General features: G+C 60.7%; 1 protein-coding gene across 1 annotated transcript in view; it reads right to left on the bottom strand.

Moving 5' to 3' along the window:
- SNX8 (sorting nexin 8) overlaps positions 1–5409 on the bottom strand; it is a 33044-nt gene extending 27635 nt beyond the window's left edge. The window contains exon 1 of the mRNA XM_040989966.1: positions 5331–5409. Coding sequence (XP_040845900.1) covers positions 5331–5409 — 79 coding nt within the window. The remainder of the gene's footprint in view (positions 1–5330) is intronic.
- Positions 5410–17553: the final 12144 nt, after the last annotated feature.

Genomic DNA, 17553 nt, shown 5'->3' with positions numbered 1-17553 from the left:
AAATTCAAAGTTCCAGAAAAAATTCTTTGGGCTCGTCATGTGAAGCCGCCTGCCGGCCGCCATCACTCCACACTAGCAGCAACTACGGCTTGGCAGCTTCCCGACAGGAGGGAGGAGAGCCCACAGGGTGGCTGCGAGCAGGAGAGCCCGGCAGGCCAGGGAGGGCCAGGTGCCCACCTGCCTGCCCCCGAGGCCGGACGCACACACACCGTCAGCCAGAAGCCAGCAGCTCCGAGCGGCCACCCGCAAAGCAGGAACTGGGGAAATGTCACAGGAAGAGAAACTTCGGCCCGTTCTTCCCCCTCAACTCCACGTGTTCTCAAGGAGTGGACTAGCTTCCCAAGCAGAGGGGGCTGGACTTGCACGCCTTCCCAGAACTCAGCTCGGGGACGCAGGCCCAGCACCTGCAGCACAGGAGGGGACCAGCAAGCGTCCTGTGCCTGGAGAGCCGGCCAGGCCAGGGCACCCCCCCACCCCCCGCAACACCAGCCCACGCCTGGCCGCCAAACAGCACGAAGGGGACAGGCGTGCATCCAGGAGCGGCAGGGCCCAGGGGTCACAAATAAAACCAAAGGCGTTTCCAAATGGGTGCTCCTGGGAAGGTGACCGGCACCCCCGTGCCTCGGTTTCCTCCCACACCTCACAGGCTGAGCTGACAGCATGCTGCCCCCAGGAGGACCCGGAGGGAGCAGGCTGGTTGGGACACGCGCAGGGGAGGGCAGCTCGCCCTGACACCAGGGCTGGACGCCCACCAGCCCTGCTCCCCAGGCCCAGGCGTCAGGGGCAGATCCACCCCCTCCTGGCCTGGAACTTGTCTCCCATCCTAAAGAGAATTTGCAGTGCTAAGTCCCAGGGAGTGTTGGACACGCCCTTTGCCAAAGAGACGTTAACAGCAGGGCTCCAGACACCCCGGCAGCGGCCCAGGGCCAGAGCCTCGGAGCCTCGGCCAGACGCCAGGCAGCAGCTGAAGCCGGCAGGAAGCTTCCACTGCTAAACGGCAGCGTCCTCCAGAGAGTGGACGCCAGTGGCACTCAACACGTCACAATAAACACATCTCCCCTCTGGACGCGGCCGGAAACGGAGCGCCAACATTCAGAAGCCCAGGTCTGCAGGTCACCGTAGGACGGCCAGCCCGCCTCCCCAGCGCAGGCCCTGCAAGGCAGGTCACAGTCCCTCCCACTCGCAAGGGAGGCGAGTGGGACGCTGGCTCCCAGCTCCAGCTCCAGCCACTGCAGGCGTTTGGGGAGCGAACCAACAGAAAGCTCCGCTCACTTGTTCGTCAGTAACAAACACACTGCACGTACACATCAAGGGTTCAACATTGTGCTTGGACACCAGAACAAAATCAGAGACCAAACACACGTGGCCGCCACTCAGGTTAGGATCTGTGACTGCCGACGGCAGCCCCTCAGATGGCACCCATCCCAGGCCAGACCCCCAGTCCTCCAGACTCATCGCTATGGTATCGTCCCTGCTCCCCTTCCACTTAGAAGCCATACAAGCCCCCATACAACGGATCTGTGAGCATTTAAGCTGACATCAGCTGAAGCTGTGGAATGTTCTCCAGCTGGCCTCTGGGGGGTGAAGACACTGGGTCGGCAGGTTCCAGCAGGGACTGCCAGGACACTCGGCCAATCCGCAGCTGGCGGTGTTGGCTGAATTCCAGATCAGCAGGAACAGGTCCTGCCTCAGGGTGGGACTAGTTTGGACCGGACAGGGAGGGGCTGGGAGACATCCACCTCTGATTAGCTGATAGGTTAGGGGGTCAACAGACAAGCACAGGTCCTCTCCGGGTGCCCACGAGGAGCAGCAAGCCACCAACTACAAATCAGGCCTCGCCCACGGCGGCAGGAAGCCCACCACGCCAGCCTGCCCCCAGGGCTGTCCTGCGGGCCCCCAGGTCACGGTGCGACACCGCCCCCCAGACACACTCTCCAGCCACTCCCTGGCCCCGCCTCGGCCACATCTCCCAGTCAGCAGGACGGCAAACCGGCTCTTGTTCTCAGGAAAGGAACAAGGACAGCAACCAGAATTCCCCCACCCAGGGCACATCTCGCGCTAACCACACACGCTGCCCAAGCGCAGCCAGTGCATCAGACACCCAGTCAGTTCCTCTTTCTTCAAATGGACACATTTTACCTTGCAAATTCAGAGCAAGAGGAGTGTGTCATTAAGGGCCAACAACCCAAACCTGGCGCTCTACGGTGTTTATTTATTGACCTTTTAGTTTTTAGGCAAGAGACTCACCTGCTGTTCCCTCCCCAGATGCCCACAGCAGCCACTCCAGGGCCAGCTAAAGCCAAGCAGACTGGGGTGCCGGCTTGGTCACTGCAATGAGCAGAGCCGGCACTGCACATGGGCGTGGGCAGAGGGATTTTGGTTTGTTTTTAAAATACAGCCTTGAACTCTACAAAGATCAGCTTTAAAAAAAATATTGATTGATTGATTGATGATTGATTTGTTTAGAAAGACAGATATACAGAGAGAAGGAGAGACAGAGAAAAATCTTCCATCCGCTGGTTCACTTCCAAGTGGCTACAAGGGCCAGAGCTGAGCTCATCAGAAACCAGGAGGAGAGAGACCCCTACGCAGGTGTCCCTGGTGGTGGGTGGTGGGCAGGGACCCAGGCACGGGGGCGTCACCTGCAGGTGTCCGTGCGCTGTCCTGCCCCTCGGTGGCAGGGTGGGCTGATGGCCAGCCCTGTGACAGGCGCGTCCTGCCCGGTCTCGGTGCAGCTCAGGGATCCTTCCTCGCAGCCCAGTGCGAAAGGCCGAAGCCGAGCAGGACGCAGGACCCGTGTGCTCCCTGAATCCCGCGGCTGCAGACACACCCCCTGTGTCTAAGGTCCCCATAGGAAGGTGCGTAAAAATTTGCTTCCTTTTTTCTCTGTCTCTCTCAATCCCCCTTCCCTAATCTTCCTCCTTCTCCCTCTAAAATAAAAAAACAAATGTATGCTTATTTCACAAATGGTTAGTATCCCAAATGCCAAAAAGAACTGTGACAAATCAACAGGAGAGCAAGTGAAGACGATGGTGGATCCTGGCTGGCCCGTGCTGTCTCAGCGCACACAGAAGTGAAGCCGCAGCGGCCAGCATGGTGGGACGGCCTGGCCTACAGCAGACGACGGCCCTACCTCACGGGGGGACCTGCAGGGAGGCCCCTGGCCCAGCCCGGCCCAGCCCGGCCCAGCCCGGCCCAGCCTGGCGGCTGCAGCCACATGAAGACCAAGCCACAGGGTGAGGGTTCTGTTCCTCACTGTGTCACTCCACCTTTTGATTAAACAGAGAACACTGGGCCTGGCAGGATGGCTCAATCGCTGAACCCTCACCTGACACACTCTGGGATCCTGTAATAGCGCCAGTTCATGTCCCGGCTGCTCCACTGCCCACCCAGCTCCCTGCCCCTGGGAAAGCAGTCAAGGATGGCCCAAAGCCTAGGGACCCTGCACCGCATGGGAGACCCGGAAAGAAGTTCCTGGTTCCTGACTTCGGACTGGCTCAGCTCCAGCTGTTGCGGCCACTTGGGGAGTGAATCAGCGCATGGAAGAGCACAGCTGGCCCAGCCTGCTGCCAGCCAGTGAACTCAGCAAGTGCCTGGCAGCTGGGCATCAGGAAACGGAGCCTCACCCGGAGCCTGCGAGAGGAACTCAGGCCTGCTGACACCTGACTTTTAGGGCACTGCTGTCCCCAGCCCTCCAGGACCAGGAGACGACAGAGCCCTGGCGTCCCTCAAGCTCCCACAGTGACGGCCAACACAATCCCGTGCAGACAGGGCCCAGGCACTTCCTGGGCACACACTCCCACTAAACATGAAGGCAGAACTGAAAGGACCCAGGTACACTGTCAGGGCGGTCACTCCTGGGCAGAGCGGGGAGGGGCTGCGCACTTTCTCCTCCAGAACACGTCTGTGCGACACATGGTCAACACGCTTCCAAGAGGGGGGTCGCCCCGTGTGCACCTCCAGAACCCCCAGAACCTCCAGAACAATCCCCTCACCCCCATCCCAAAGGCACACGCACATCCTAGCAGGTGGCGGAGGACACAGGTGTGGCTCACACATCTGGCCCACGGTCCAGCCCCCACCCCATACAGCCCATGCAGCACCTGCCTCCTCCAGGGACATGTGTGGGCATACTGCCCTCCTGGAGGGTCCCCGCGCATGCATTCACTACAAGCAGGCTCCCTAGCCTGCAGCGTCCCCTCCCCCAGGGCGGACATCCTCCAGGCAAAACCCACTGTTCTCCCAAGGAGAGCCAGTTTCCTGCAGGAATTCCAGGTGAGATCAAAGGGCAGCTCCCAGGAGCAGCGCCTCTCCCTGCCTGGGGGAAGCCACCCAAACAGGCCACAGGGCACAGGGCCCACCCCGGGCCAGGGCCAGCCGGCTGCCACAGGTGACCAGGACACGGCAAGTTAACCCACGCGCAGTCCCCAGGGCGCACCCAGCCCTCCCCTCGGCCTGGGGCACAGGTGACCAGGACACCCAGGCGTGGTCCCCTGACCAGCACCCAGCCCTCCCCTCAGCCCCCGGCACAGGTGACCAGCACACCAGGCGTGGTCCCTGGAACAGGTGACCAGACACGCAGGTGTGACCCCTAACCAGCACCCAGCCCTCCCCTCGGCCCCCTGGCCCTCTGACACAGGTGAGCAGACACCCAGGAGTGGCCCCTGACCAGCACCCAGCCCTCCCCTCGGCCCCCCGGCCCCCCGACACAGGTGACCAGCACCCAGCCCTCCCCTCGGCCCCCTGGCCCTCCGACACAGGTGAGCAGACACCCAGGAGTGGCCCCTGACCAGCACCCAGCCCTCCCCTCGGTTCCCGGCACACGTGACCAGGACAACTACATGTGGCCCCTGACCAGCACCCAGCCCTCCCCTCGGACCCCCGGACCCCCGGCACAGGTGACCAGGACACCCAGGCGTGGCCCCTGACCAGCACCCAGCCCTCCCCTCGGCCCCCCGGACCCCCGGCACAGATGACCAGGACACCCAGGCGTGGCCCCTGACCAGCACCCAGCCCTCCCCTCGGACCCCGGCACAGGTGACCAGACACCCAGGCGTGACCCCTGACCAGCACTCAGCCCTCCCCTCGGCCTGGGGCACAGGTGACCAGGACACCCAGGCGTGGCCCCTGACCAGCACCCAGCCCTCCCCTCAGCCCCTGGCACAGGTGACCAGGACACGGCGTGCTAACCCGTGCGAGCTGCCCGCCCTCCCGCCGCCTGCACGCGGTCAGCGCTCCTCCCGCGGACACGGGCCCGGCCGTGGGTCCCGCGGGCGCCGCCGGGCGGGCAGGTGGTGCGGACCCGTCCTCCCCGGCCGCCCGCGCCGTACCTGCCGCCGGGGGATCCGCCTCCTCGCCGGCCTCCGCCTCAGCTGCCGCCCCGACTGGCGCCGCCAGCAGCCGGTCCATCGCCGCCAGTCATGTGAGCCCGCCTGCCCACGTGACTTCCTCCCGCGCCGCCCGCCCGGCCGCGCCCCGGCCACGCCCCTCCCGCTGCGCCCGTCGGACCACGCCCACGTCCGCTTTTGCCCCGCCCCTGTCCAGTCAGCCCTTTCTACTGCTCAAGCGGTCTGGCCCCGCCCTGCCTGGCTCGCCCCTCCCTCACGCTGCTTGGCCCCGCCCCTGTCCGGCCCAGCCCTTCCTACTGCTCTCGAGGCCTGGCCCCGCCCCTGCCCTGCTCGCCCCACCCTCCCGTGGCCTGGCCCCGCCGGTGTCCTGCCGAGCTCCGCCCTCCCGCTGTCTGGCCCCGCCCCTGCCCTGCTCGCCCCACCCCCCGTGGCCTGGCCCCGCCCCACCCGCCCTGCCCTCCCGCTGCCTGGCCCCGCCCTCCCGCTGTCTGACCCCGCCCCTGCCCTGCTCGCCCCACCCTCCCGTGGCCTGGCCCCGCCCCACCCGCCCCGCCCTCCCACGGCCTGGCCCCGCCCTCCCGCTGTCTGGCCCCGCGCCGGTGTCCTGCCGAGCCCCGCCCTCCCGCGGCCTGGCCCCGCCCCACCCGCCCCGCCCTCCCGCTGCCTGGCCCCGCCCTCGCGCTGTCTGGCCCCGCCCTCCCGCGGCCTGGCCCCGCCCTCCCGCGGCCTGGCCCCGCCCTCCCGCTGTCTGGCCCCCCGCCGGTGTCCTGCCGAGCCCCGCCCTGCCGCGGCCTGGCCCCACCCTCCAGCGGCCTGGCCCCGCCCCTGGCCCGCAGAGCCCCGCCCTCCCTGCGGAGGGGCCGCCATGCTGGCCGCCCATTCATTCGTGGCCGCCGGCTCTCGGTGACACGTTCGTCCCTGCCCGCTCGGTCCCGGCGTGCCGTCAGTCTCCCTTTCCCAGACTCCGCCTCCTGCATTCACTCACGGCTTGGCACTCGGCGGACCCAGGGAACAGGGCAGGACAGGTGCCCGCGAGGCCGGAGGTGGGCAGTTGATGGCACGTGAGCCAGCGGGACGTCCACGTCTCTCCGTGCAGTCCACGGCCAGGAAATCCTGACCACTGCCCCCCTCACCGCAGCTCCCCCAAGGCTGGGGTCAGCGTTGTAGCCCAGCACTGCAGCCGTTGCAAGCCATGTCCCGGGAGGGCCGCCCGGTCACGTCCACGGCCTGCACGTTCAGCTCATGGCCGGAGTGACCCAAGCCATGTCCCGGGAGGGCCGCCCGGTCACGTCCACGGCCTGCACGTTCAGCTCATGGCCGGAGTGACCCATGCCTGCCACGCGTGAGGAAGATGAGATGGGGCTCCAGGCTCCTGGCCGGCCCAGCCTCCTGGCTCTTCAGCCATTGGAGGTGTGACCTAACAGGTCTTCCAGCCTTTCATTAAGTCAGTAATCTGCAAACAGAATTCTGCCAGGGGCCGTGAGCCCACAGGGTCCTTGAGGCCACTGGGTCCTTGACCTAGCCCTGTGTGCTGCCTGCTGCTGGCTTCCTTCCAGCTGTCAGCACTTTCCCTGGCGCCGTGCGCCCCACACACGTAGGCGCTCTCAACTTCCTGCTATTATCGGGTACATATCTTTGTCTCCCAGTGGTTCCCAAAGTTCATCACAGCGGGACAATGGGACAGCTCCGTACTGGGGTGAACTTACGCCTGACTCAAGAATAATCCTGTATCCTGTTTGTCATCTCAGCACTCTGCTGTGCCAGCTGCAGGATCCGGTCACTAGGAGCATCCGAGCGTGCTGCCCACCAAGGGGGCTCCAGTCCCGTGGAGGAAGCGTGTGGTCAGCACTTGCATGTTTTTGAAAGCCCCCCATGACTCTCACGTTGCTGGAATGTATCTATCGGAAAGACAGGGGAGAAAGAGAACTCCCATACACCAGCTCACAAGAGCCCAGGGCTGGGCCAGGCTGCCCCCGGACCCAGGAATTCCACCCGGGTCTCCCAAGTGGGCGGCAGGGGCAGCACAGAGCAGCAGGGACTCCAGCAGGCATTTGAACAGGGACCCTGCCCGCTAGGGCCGGCAGGGGGTCTGAGGCCTCCGAGGGCCCGCAAAAGTTCTCAGGAGGCTGCACTGCCATGCACCGGCCTTCTCCAGCTGCTCCATCCCTGCTTTCAGTGCAGGGCGCCCTTCTGAGAGCGCCTTGGGGAGCAGCAAGGACACACCTCGGACTGTCTGCACTAACAAAAAGGAGAACTGCTGTGGACAGACAATGGGGCCCGAGTGGGCATGAGGGGCAGGGGCGGCCCGGGGGTGAGCGCTGCGGGCAGGGGCAGGGGCGGCCCAGGCCATGGACATTTGGACAGAGAAGTAACAGACATGTGGTCTCTCTATGTGTTGCTCTGTCTTTCAAATAAGTACATTTAAAATTTTTTTTTCCAAAAGATTTATTTATTTTTATTGCAAAGTCATATATATAGAGAGGAGGAGAGACAGAGAGGAAATTCTTCCATCCAGTGATTCACTCCCCAAGTGAGCGCAACGGCCGGAGCTGAACCGATCCAAAGCCAGGAGCCAGGAGCATCTATCAGGTCTCCCACATGGGTGCAGAAGGCCAAAGACTTGGGCCGTCCTCTGCTGCTTTCCCAGGTGCCTTAGCAGGGAGCTGAGTGGGAAATGGAGTAGCTGGGACTCAAACCAGTGCTCACTGGTGATGCCAGCACTGCAAATGGAGCCTTAAGTTGCTGCACTATGGCACTGGCCCCTAAATAAACTAAAAAAAAAAAAAAAAAGTTTCTAATATGCTTTGAGGGATACCATCCAGAGGCCACAGCAGCCGGGCATCGGCTGGGGCAGCTGAGCTCGTAATGCAGCAGTCCCGGAGGCTGCGAACAAAGCCACTCGCGGCCGAAAACGGCACCGCTTCCCCTGAGCGCACACCGTTTTAACACCAGCGGTGTGTTCTGGAGGCTCTGGCATGACCAAGCAAATGCTCTGGCCCTGGGAGTGGGCGTTTACCCAGCGACAGAGGCAAATGCTTCATATCCAGGACCCGGCGCCGACCCCAGGAAGCGGTCCGGCTCTGCCACTCCCGGGGGGTGCACCTGCGTCCTGGCTCGGGACCCCAGCCCCGGCTGCCACAGGCATCGGGAAAGACTGGTAGATAAGACCCCTGCTCTCTCCCTTTTCACACACACAAAAGCCACTTCCAATTTTTAAAATCTTTTCTGTGTTTGAAAGGCAGTGTGGCAGCGAGCTCCTCCGTCTGTGGGCTTGCTCCCCAGGGGCGCACAGCGGGGTCTGTGTCAGGTCAAAGCTGGCAGCCTGGAGCTCCAGCAAGGTCCCACATAGTGACGGGGCCAAGCCACGCAGGCCGTCCTCTGCCGCTGCCCGGGCACATTAGCAAGCAACTGGAGTGGGAAAGGAGCAGCCAGGATTCCAACTGCATTGCATTGCAAGACGGCGCCAATGGTGGTTTCTCCACTGCGTCGGTGTGCCAGCCCCTGCTGGGGAGGTTGCTGCTACGCTCTGCCCAGAAGCGATACACAACACTTCTTTTTAAACACACACATGTTTTATTGACTTATTAAAGTCAGATCTATAAGAGTTACAAGAAAGAAACAGAGACAAAGATCCTCAGTCACTGGTTCGCCCCCCAAGGGGCTGCAACAGCCAGAGCTGAGCTGATCTGAAACTAGGAGCCAGGAGCTTCCTCTTGAGTCTCCCACACGGATGCAGATTCCCAAGGCTTTGGGCCGTCCTCGACTGCTTTCCCAGCCACAAGCAGGGAGCTGGATGGGAAGTGGAGAACTCAGGACTCAAACCGTCACCCGGTGGGATCTGGTGCATGCAAGGACAGGATTTAGCCACTCAGCTATTGCACTGGGCCCAATACACAACACTTCTACCTACGGCTTACTGACCAGAACCAGTGGCGGGGCCACCCCTGACAGCAGCGTACCCCTGGGACATGACCATGCTTGTATTGATGATATTAATAGCTCCCAAAGAGTTCATGAACAGCTAGCATGTGATGGGTACCATGCCAAGTCGCCACTGGCATCATCTCTGCTCACTCTGTGTACTTAACACGGCCCGAGCCGCTCAGGGCCAGCACCGCTGTGGTGTCAGTCCCACGAGGCCAGCCCGGAGCGCCTCTCCTCCATGCGCCAGCCGAGGCAAGATTTCCATGTCTTAGAAAGGCCTGTCCTCTTCATTCCCTTGGGAGGAACCCCTCTCTCCTCCAGTCATTGGCCTGTAGCACAGCGGGTGAGCCACAGCGCAGGTGGGAGTGCCGGCTGCTGCACTTCCAAGCAGCTCCCTGCTGATGCCTCCGGGACGGGAGCAGGTGGTGGCTCAGGGGCACGGGTCCCTGACATCCGTGTGGGAGACTTGGTGTCAGCCTGACCCAGCCCACGCCATGCTGACTTGGAAGAGCCCTCTCACTCACTCTTTTTCTTGCCCTCCCTCCGGCATGGCACAGTGGATTAAACATCTGCTTACAGTGCCACGCCCACGTCCCAGTGCGTGTCTGAATGCTGGCTACTCCGCCTCCAACCCAGCTCCCTACTAATGCGGTTGGGAAAGCAGCAGAAGACAGTCTGGGGGTTTGGGCCCCTGTATCCGTGGGGAGACCCGCGTGCTGGGTCTTCATTCTGCTGCAGCCATGGCTGTTGGGGGCACTCAGTGTAAACTGGAAGATGGAAGATTGTGGGTGCGTGTGTGTGTGTGTGTGTGTGTGCATACATGTCTTTCTGTCACTGTACCCTTCAAGTAAATAAATCCCTAATAAAAACCAGGCCCAGTGCAGTAGCCTAGTGGTTAAAGTCCTTCACTTGCATGCACTGGGATCCCATATGGGTGCTGGTTCGTGTCCCCATCCAGCAGCTCCATTTCCACCCCAGCTCCCTGCCAAGGCGCTGGGCAAATCAGCAGAGGACGGTCCAGCCACTGTCTTGCACCTGGGAGACGGCCGGAAGCCCCTGGCTGTGGCCTGGCCCAGCCCCTGCCATTGAAGCCACTTGGGGAGTGAGCCGTGGATGGAAGACCTTTCTGTGTGTCTCCTCTTCTCTGTCATTTTGACTTTCAAATAAACAAACTTTTTATAAAGCTTAAGTTTAAATTAAATATTTCCTGCGAGACAGAAATATACTCACCCTGCCGCTCCCGAAGCACCAGAGTGGGATTTGAAATATAAGTCCTTCCCCAAAACGACACTGCGCATGAACACAGCCAAATGCCGCGGAAAACAACACGAGTCGGCAGGGGCGAGGCGGGACCCAAGCGCAGGCAGGGGCGAGGTGGGACCCAAGCGCAGCCGGCCGGGTGGCACAGGTGTGCGGGCTGGGGAGGGGCCGGCGGGGCGGGAAGCCAGCCCCCAGCCCCAGGAAAGCACAGCCCGTTGAAGCAGTGTGGGAGCTGAGCGGTGTTACACAGGGGCTCACTCACAGACGCCCGCATCCAACCAGCTAAACACTGCAAGCAACCCAAACATGCACTCGGCTGGCTGGAGCCCGAAGTGCCGGGTTAGCCAACAAATGAGGAAATGCGCTGTGCCCGCTGGGGCATGAGGGGACACGGCTGGCATCCTGTGACGCAAGCATTCTGGGCTGCCCAGATGCGACTGTCAGCAGAAAAGCTGTAGGGCGGACCTCAGCAGGGAGGATACTAGGGGTCCTCGCCAGACCAACGCTGCAAACACGGCAGCCTGGGCGCCAACACCTGCATCCCATGCCGGTTCCAGTCCTGGCTGTGTTAGGGTCCGGGTTTGTCCATTTCCCATGAACGACGAAGCCCCTCACTGATGATGCAAAAGCAAGCAGGGCTTATTGTGGCAGCATGCCGCAGTCAGACCGTTCTTGGGGCACGCTGACCAGCCAAGGAGAGGTCGGATCCCGACCCGGAGAAAAGCCAGTGATTTCATAGGCCCTTTCAGCCGTTACAAGCATCATAGCCTGCGCAAATCCAAACGCAGCAATCAGCTTAAAGAGTAAGACACTTCACACACCACTAGTCAGCTTTAAGAGTTATCTGCTTCAAACACATCATCTTTATGGGCTCAGCAGGTCAGTAGCTCATCCTGTTGCTGGAACCGGCGATTTTGCCATTGTCCACCTGCACCTGTGTATTCTATAGAAGGGGCTTGCGACCCTGAACCATCCTGACTTGGCTGGAATTTCCGAATGGCCCTGATTTATCTTGACTTAGCTGGATGGGGACAGGAGCTGCCAGGATTAGAACAGGCACCCAATGGGATCCAGGTGCGTGCTATTGTGCTGGGCACAATAAATAAAATAAATCTCTGAAATGAAACGGTGAAGAGCCTGGTGTCATCACACAGCTGCTCCAGTCCTCAGCTTCTATACAGGGATACCCTGTGAGCATAACATCCAATCCTGGCAGCCCTGCTTCCCATCCAGCTCCCTGCTCATGCCTAGGAACCTCTGAATCAAAACCCGAGCCATGTGTTCATGGCTCATTGCTACTAAGAAACTGTGTGAGCAGGCCAAAGTGACCATGTGACCTTTAGCACTGATGCACTCCAAAGCCATGCATCATTGCCAAAGTCTGCTTATCTCACAGGTGGCTCCAAGTAATTCGGTGGGTGCTTCCCTTAGTTGCTGGAGGCATGGGCTGTCCAGCCGAGCTGGGTAGGGAATGTGTGCTATTTGCCCTCACCTTGCAGGCTATTGTGAATTGCCCCTTTTCAAGCTGTTGTGGATTGCCCTCTAAAAGCCCTAGGAATGAGCTGTTCAGGGCCACACTCCAGCAAGGGGAGTTGGTTCAGGCCAGCCGGCCGGCCGCTCAGTCAACCAGCTGCCTGCTCTCAGCCAAGAGCCCAGGCCCGGCTGTGCTGAGCTTCAATAAACCATCCTTGTGCACTTGGATCCACTTCAGACTCCTGGGGAGTTCTGGGGATCTCAAAATCTGGGCACGGCACCTGGAGCTCCCTGGGTCTCGCTCACAAGCAGCCCCACCCGTGTTCCTGGAAGGCTGTGCAGGTGGACGCACAGCTCTTGGCACAGTGTCCTGGGTGCCACGCTGTGGTCCTCACCATCTCCCACCAGGCCTTCCTGCGCTGGGAGGCCCGTGGTGCCTGCTGCTGCTGTCCACCGAGCTCCTGACACACGCTGGTCCTTGCCCTACCCTCAACGCCGAGGCCTCCACCATGTCCTGGTGTCCCCTGGTGTCACCACGCTACAAGGCTCACTTGTTTAGCTTGACAGGCAGAGTGAGTCAGGTGTTTGTTCCAGCAATGGTGCTCGTGGACACATTGAGCACGGCAGCTAAGGTCATAGAACCACAGCGGCCTGTGCAGGGAGCTCACGGCGCACGATAGGAACCCACACCCAACAGCCAGAAAGAACTCTCTAGCACATCAAACAGGACTCCTAAGTGATGAGTCAGGGTCAGGCCCTGGGCAGGGGCAGAGACCTCACCCCCACCCCGCAGCAGTGGCTTGCACTGTCTGCTGGCAGCTTTGAAGCCAGGACTGGGGAAGACAGGATGGCTGGGGGACCGACCAGCTCCAGACCACAGAATGGTAGGTCCCAGGCTCTGGACTCGGCTCCAGGGGCAGATGGAGGCTGGCTGGGGTGTGCGGTCAGCGTGGCTGCAGCTCAGCCAGGATTTGCCATGGGCAGGTGCGGTGGTGGTGGAAGTCAGCATGGCCGTGATAGGGTTTGTGGGGGAGACCAGGAGGAGGTTGCTGAAGAGGCCTTGGTGTTGGGGCGTGGCAGGGCGTGGGAGAGAGGGGAAGCAGGTGGGGACACAGCATCTTGTAAAGTCGGGAGGGATCAGGGGAGCCCCGAGGAGTTCAAGGCAACAGGAAGACGGGTGTGGCTGTGAGGGCTGGTCCCTGGGTGAGGACAGCGGCCCAGGACTGTCACCTCACCGCGTTTGTGCCCACCCATTGCCTCTGCCTCCTCCTCACCTGGCCAGCCAGGGGCTAGGGTGGACCAGGCAGCCCCAGGCTCACCGTGAAGTTAATCCAGTGAGTTTCCTGGAGCACAACAGTGTTGATGTTGATGGTGGTGGGCTGCTGTCGGCAGGCGGGCATCACCAGCGCTGGCCCAATGGGTGAGGGAGACGCTGCAAGAGCTGTGTCCTTGGGGGGCACCCGTGGGTCCCTTCCCCTCAGTTACTGCTCGTGGTGCTGGATGCAGACTCTTGCACACAAAGGAGCCCGCGGGGTCTGGGCAAAGTCACCACTCCTGCTGGTACGAGTCCTCTCTACTTCACCTCCACCCCTGCCCCCTGCCGGTGTGCTGGGAGGCCCCGGAGGATGGCCCACGTGCCTGGGCACCTGCTTCCCACACAGGACACCTGGATGTAGGACTGGGTTCCTGGCTTCAGTTCCTGGCCCAGCTCTAGCGGCTCTGGGCATTTAGAGAGTCAACAAATGCAAAGAAGATTCTCTCTCTTTCTCTCAATCACTCTGCCTTTCATAAATCATCTAAAAATACATAAATGACCTCACTGTCCTTCACGCATCCAAACAAATATTCATTAGAGGGCCAGGCGTGATAGCATAGCGGTTAAACTCCTGGCCTTGGATGCGCTGGGAAAACATATGGTACCGGATCTAATCCCGGCAGCTCCACTTCCCATCCAGCTTCCTGCTTGTGGCCTGGGAAAGCAGTTGAGGACAGCGCAATGCTTTGGGACCCTGCATCCGCGTGGGAGAAATTGAGGAAGTTCCTGGCTTTGGATCAGCTCTGCTCTGCCATTGTGGCCTTTTGGGGAGTGAATCAGTGGATGGAAGTTCCTTCTGTCTCTCCTCTCTCTAAATCTGCCTTTCCAATAAAAATAAAGAAATCTTTAAAAAAAAGGAAAAGAAAACCAAATGTCGACCCCTCTTGGTCACCCGAGGGCACTGCAAGCACACAGCCTTCCATCTGCCTCTGCACTCCCTGCCTGGACTGGGACGACTAGCCAAGCTGGCTGCAGGTGCCAAGACAACATCTCCTCCGGATGACAGCTGGGAGGAACTGAAGGCAACCCAAGGCCACCACTGGTCCAGCTTCAGCCTCTCATCAGATCGCCCATCCACCTGCCCCAGGACCACAGCGGCCAAGAGCCCTGAGCCAAGTCCACGGGCAGCTCACTCACCCAGGAGCCTGTCCCCGCTCTGCCATTGAACCACCTGCCCACCCGTGCCACTGCTCCCAGCCTCAACCCAGCTTCTCATTCACTCACCTGCCTGCCCACCAATCTCTGCCTCCCTCCCACCCACCCACACACTCACTTCTGCCTCCAGTGCCCCCTCCCCTTGGCCTCCCACTCACTGGGAACCCAGAAAGAAGGGGCCCTCAGGGTCAAGGGTGGCCAGAGGCTGGACCAGATGGATGGAGTCAGGGACTTGCTTCAGTGTTCTTGATTGTCCTCATGGCCCCAGAGGTGAGGAACTCTGACCTGCTGGCTGACCATGTCCACCTTCGTGTGCACAGAGCCCTGGGTGCTTGCTGTAAAGCCTGGCCGGGAGTGCTGTCCAACCCGTTCTTTCCCTGCTTTGCAGAGGGACTCCAAGTCCTCTGTTGGCACAGCTGAGCTGCTGTCTTGTCCCTCTGTGCATCTGGGTCTGCTGTTCTAGCATGGGAGTCAGCCACTGAGGTGGCCGGTCTGCCACATGTGCTCCAGGATGAGGACACACGTCTTTGCGAGTTTCCCTGAGGTCAGGGATTGAGCCGAGCAGTCTGGTTGAGGAGCCCTTTGAGAAGCCCCACCTGGGGCACACACTTGCGTGGGTGCCGGCTGGTGCAGGGCCAGATGTGGCCCTTTGCACGCATGTACTGATGGGTCAGTGGCCTGCCAGCCCTGCCCCAGCCCCAAATCTCAGGTGAACCAGCAGGTGCCACAAGCGAACCCAGCCCAGCCATGTGCCACTCTCCCATGTGCCACTCTTGCACATGCTGGCTGGTGCTGCAGTGCAATTGAGGCAACCCCAGAGAAGCCTATCTGATCTGTTCCCAGCCCCAGCTTTAGTGCTCACCAGCGGGTGGTGCAGCCTAGCCTGACCGACTCACCCTGAGCACCCCTCTTGCACTCACCATTGTGCCCTATTCAGGGAGTCTCCAGGGACCCCTCCTCCCACGCCTGCCCCCAGCTCCCGTGTGATGGTGGGTACTGTGACCCACCCTAGTCAGCTCACCCTTCCCTCCCCCACTAACGTCACAGCTCTCTCCAGTGGGTGCTGTGCCCTAGGTCAGCCCGGCCTGCACCCAGCCCCAGAGATGCTGCTGTCTTTCAGCTCTTCTTCCTATCACATCCCACCCCCACCCTCATGCAGGACAGGGCATGCTGCGAGTCCTGTGAGTGGACCATTGGAGCTGCTGCAGAAATTCTCCCTCCAGCCGGTTTGGGGAAGCTCTTGTGTTGTGACCCGATGCACGTTCATTAGTGCCCACCAAGTGAGCAGCGTCTGGCCATGGCTCCAGTTGGACTGTGTTGGTCCTTGAGTTTGTCCTGTTGGCATCTTCAGATCTGCTGAAATGCTCAGGTTTTCTTAGCACTGCAGCACATGCATTCTCTTTCTTTGGAGGTGGAGAGTTCCAAAATCTTTGAAGTCGGCATGGAGATCATCTACAGCATTTTTTGGGTGGATGCTGTGAGGCAGCTTTTTGGGCGCCTGGGTGGAGAGTGCCGGCGAGGCTGCTGCTGGTGGCCTCGGGTCTCTTCCGGATCTCAGGAATCAGCCGTGTCAGTGTCCTGTTTAGACTTGCTGTGTGGACGGGGTCCCCTGAGGCTTGACGGTCTGCACCTCTGACCAAGCTTGCCTCCCGTGAGCTGGCCACGATGGCCTTCAGCTGTGCCCTGGGCACCCTGCATGTCTCCCTGCACAGGAGCGATGGAGTCCCGTGGGAGAGGCTGGTAGGGTCTGCCCACAAAGCAGCAGCGTGGGAGCTTGGCGCCTGCCTTGGCACCAGCGAGGACGGGCCTGGCCATCAGGTGTTCCATCTGAGGCGTCGCTGTCAGTGGGGAGGCAGGCGTGTGGGTGGTGGGGCCTAGGAGCCCTGCGCCGTGGGTAGCGCCGGGATCGGGTGCTGGTGCAGGTGCTTGCTGCCCTGGACTGCGGCTCCCCCGGGGCCGGTGACATTGGCCGCTTCCACGGCCTTCTTGCCCTCCACCACGTCGAATTCCACGGTCTCACCATCTCCCACGCGGGGCAGGAACCTCCAGGGGCTGTTCTTCTTGATGGCTGTCTGGTGTATGAAGCTGTCTAGCTGGGTGTCGTTTCTGCTAATGAATCCGTATCGGTTCTTGGTACTGAACCATTTGACCGTGCCCAGCACTTTGGTGGCCAGAATCTTCTTGTCCCCGCTAGCATGTTCCAGCTCTGTGAGGCCCGTGCCTGTGGCGGAGGGCTTGGGCTCGGCGGGCAGCTGCTGGGTGTCGGCCGTGCTGCTCTCGCTCTTGTGTCAAGCTCAGCCGTCCATCTTCTTCCTTCAGGGATTCAGGAATGAGGGAATCTGGTGTCTGCGGGCTGTGGTGGTGACACCCTAACTCCTGGCTTGCCTCCTCTTGCACGTGCTCCAGCTTGCTGGGTAGGACTTTGTCCTCCGAGTGTTTCTGTGATAACGGTGTCTACTTCTCTGCTGCTGATTGGCCAGGAACTTGTGCAGGATGGGCATGGTGCCGCGGACGAGCTGCTGTGAGCTGTGGGCTTCGTCTCGCAGCTGCTCACGAGCCCGGAGCTGCCCCCTCATGGCGGTGTAATCCCGCTCCTCCGTGGCAGACACGCGCAGCTTGGCGTTGGCGTCTTCTAAAGCCGCGCTCTTTTGCTGAGCAGTGTCCAGCAATTTCTTATTTTCCTCTTTGACGTTTTGTAGCTCCAGTTCTAGAATACACTGTGGTCTTCGAGAATAGCAGATTGATTCAAACTTCTGATGTGATCTTCCTTCTTTTGAAGGTTCGCCCGCAGAGATCGCAACTGCCTCGTTTTGCCTTTGAGGCACATTTGTTTCCTTTTCAGGAATGAAGCAGAGTGGTGCTTCCGGTCTTGTATCTGTGGTGACACTTTTTGTGCTGGCAGTTTTGTAGTCTGGGCCTGGGAATGTGAAAGTGTCTCCATGTTTCCTTGGAGGAGCCTGAGGGCTTCCTCTTGGGCCCCTAAGGCTCTTTGCAGGCTCTTGGTTTTTCTTTGGAGGCCTTTCCAAGGCTCCCTCCACGTGGCAGATGTTCCCACCTGCAGGGAGTTCTCCTGATCGT

Source organism: Ochotona curzoniae, unplaced genomic scaffold (assembly GCF_017591425.1).
Source record: "Ochotona curzoniae isolate NIBS_2020 unplaced genomic scaffold, NIBS_Ocur_1.0 contig_54, whole genome shotgun sequence".
Classification (NCBI taxonomy): domain Eukaryota; kingdom Metazoa; phylum Chordata; class Mammalia; order Lagomorpha; family Ochotonidae; genus Ochotona; species Ochotona curzoniae.
The sequence above is the reverse complement of the archived record's forward strand: the minus strand, read 5'-3'. Positions and strand labels throughout refer to the sequence as shown.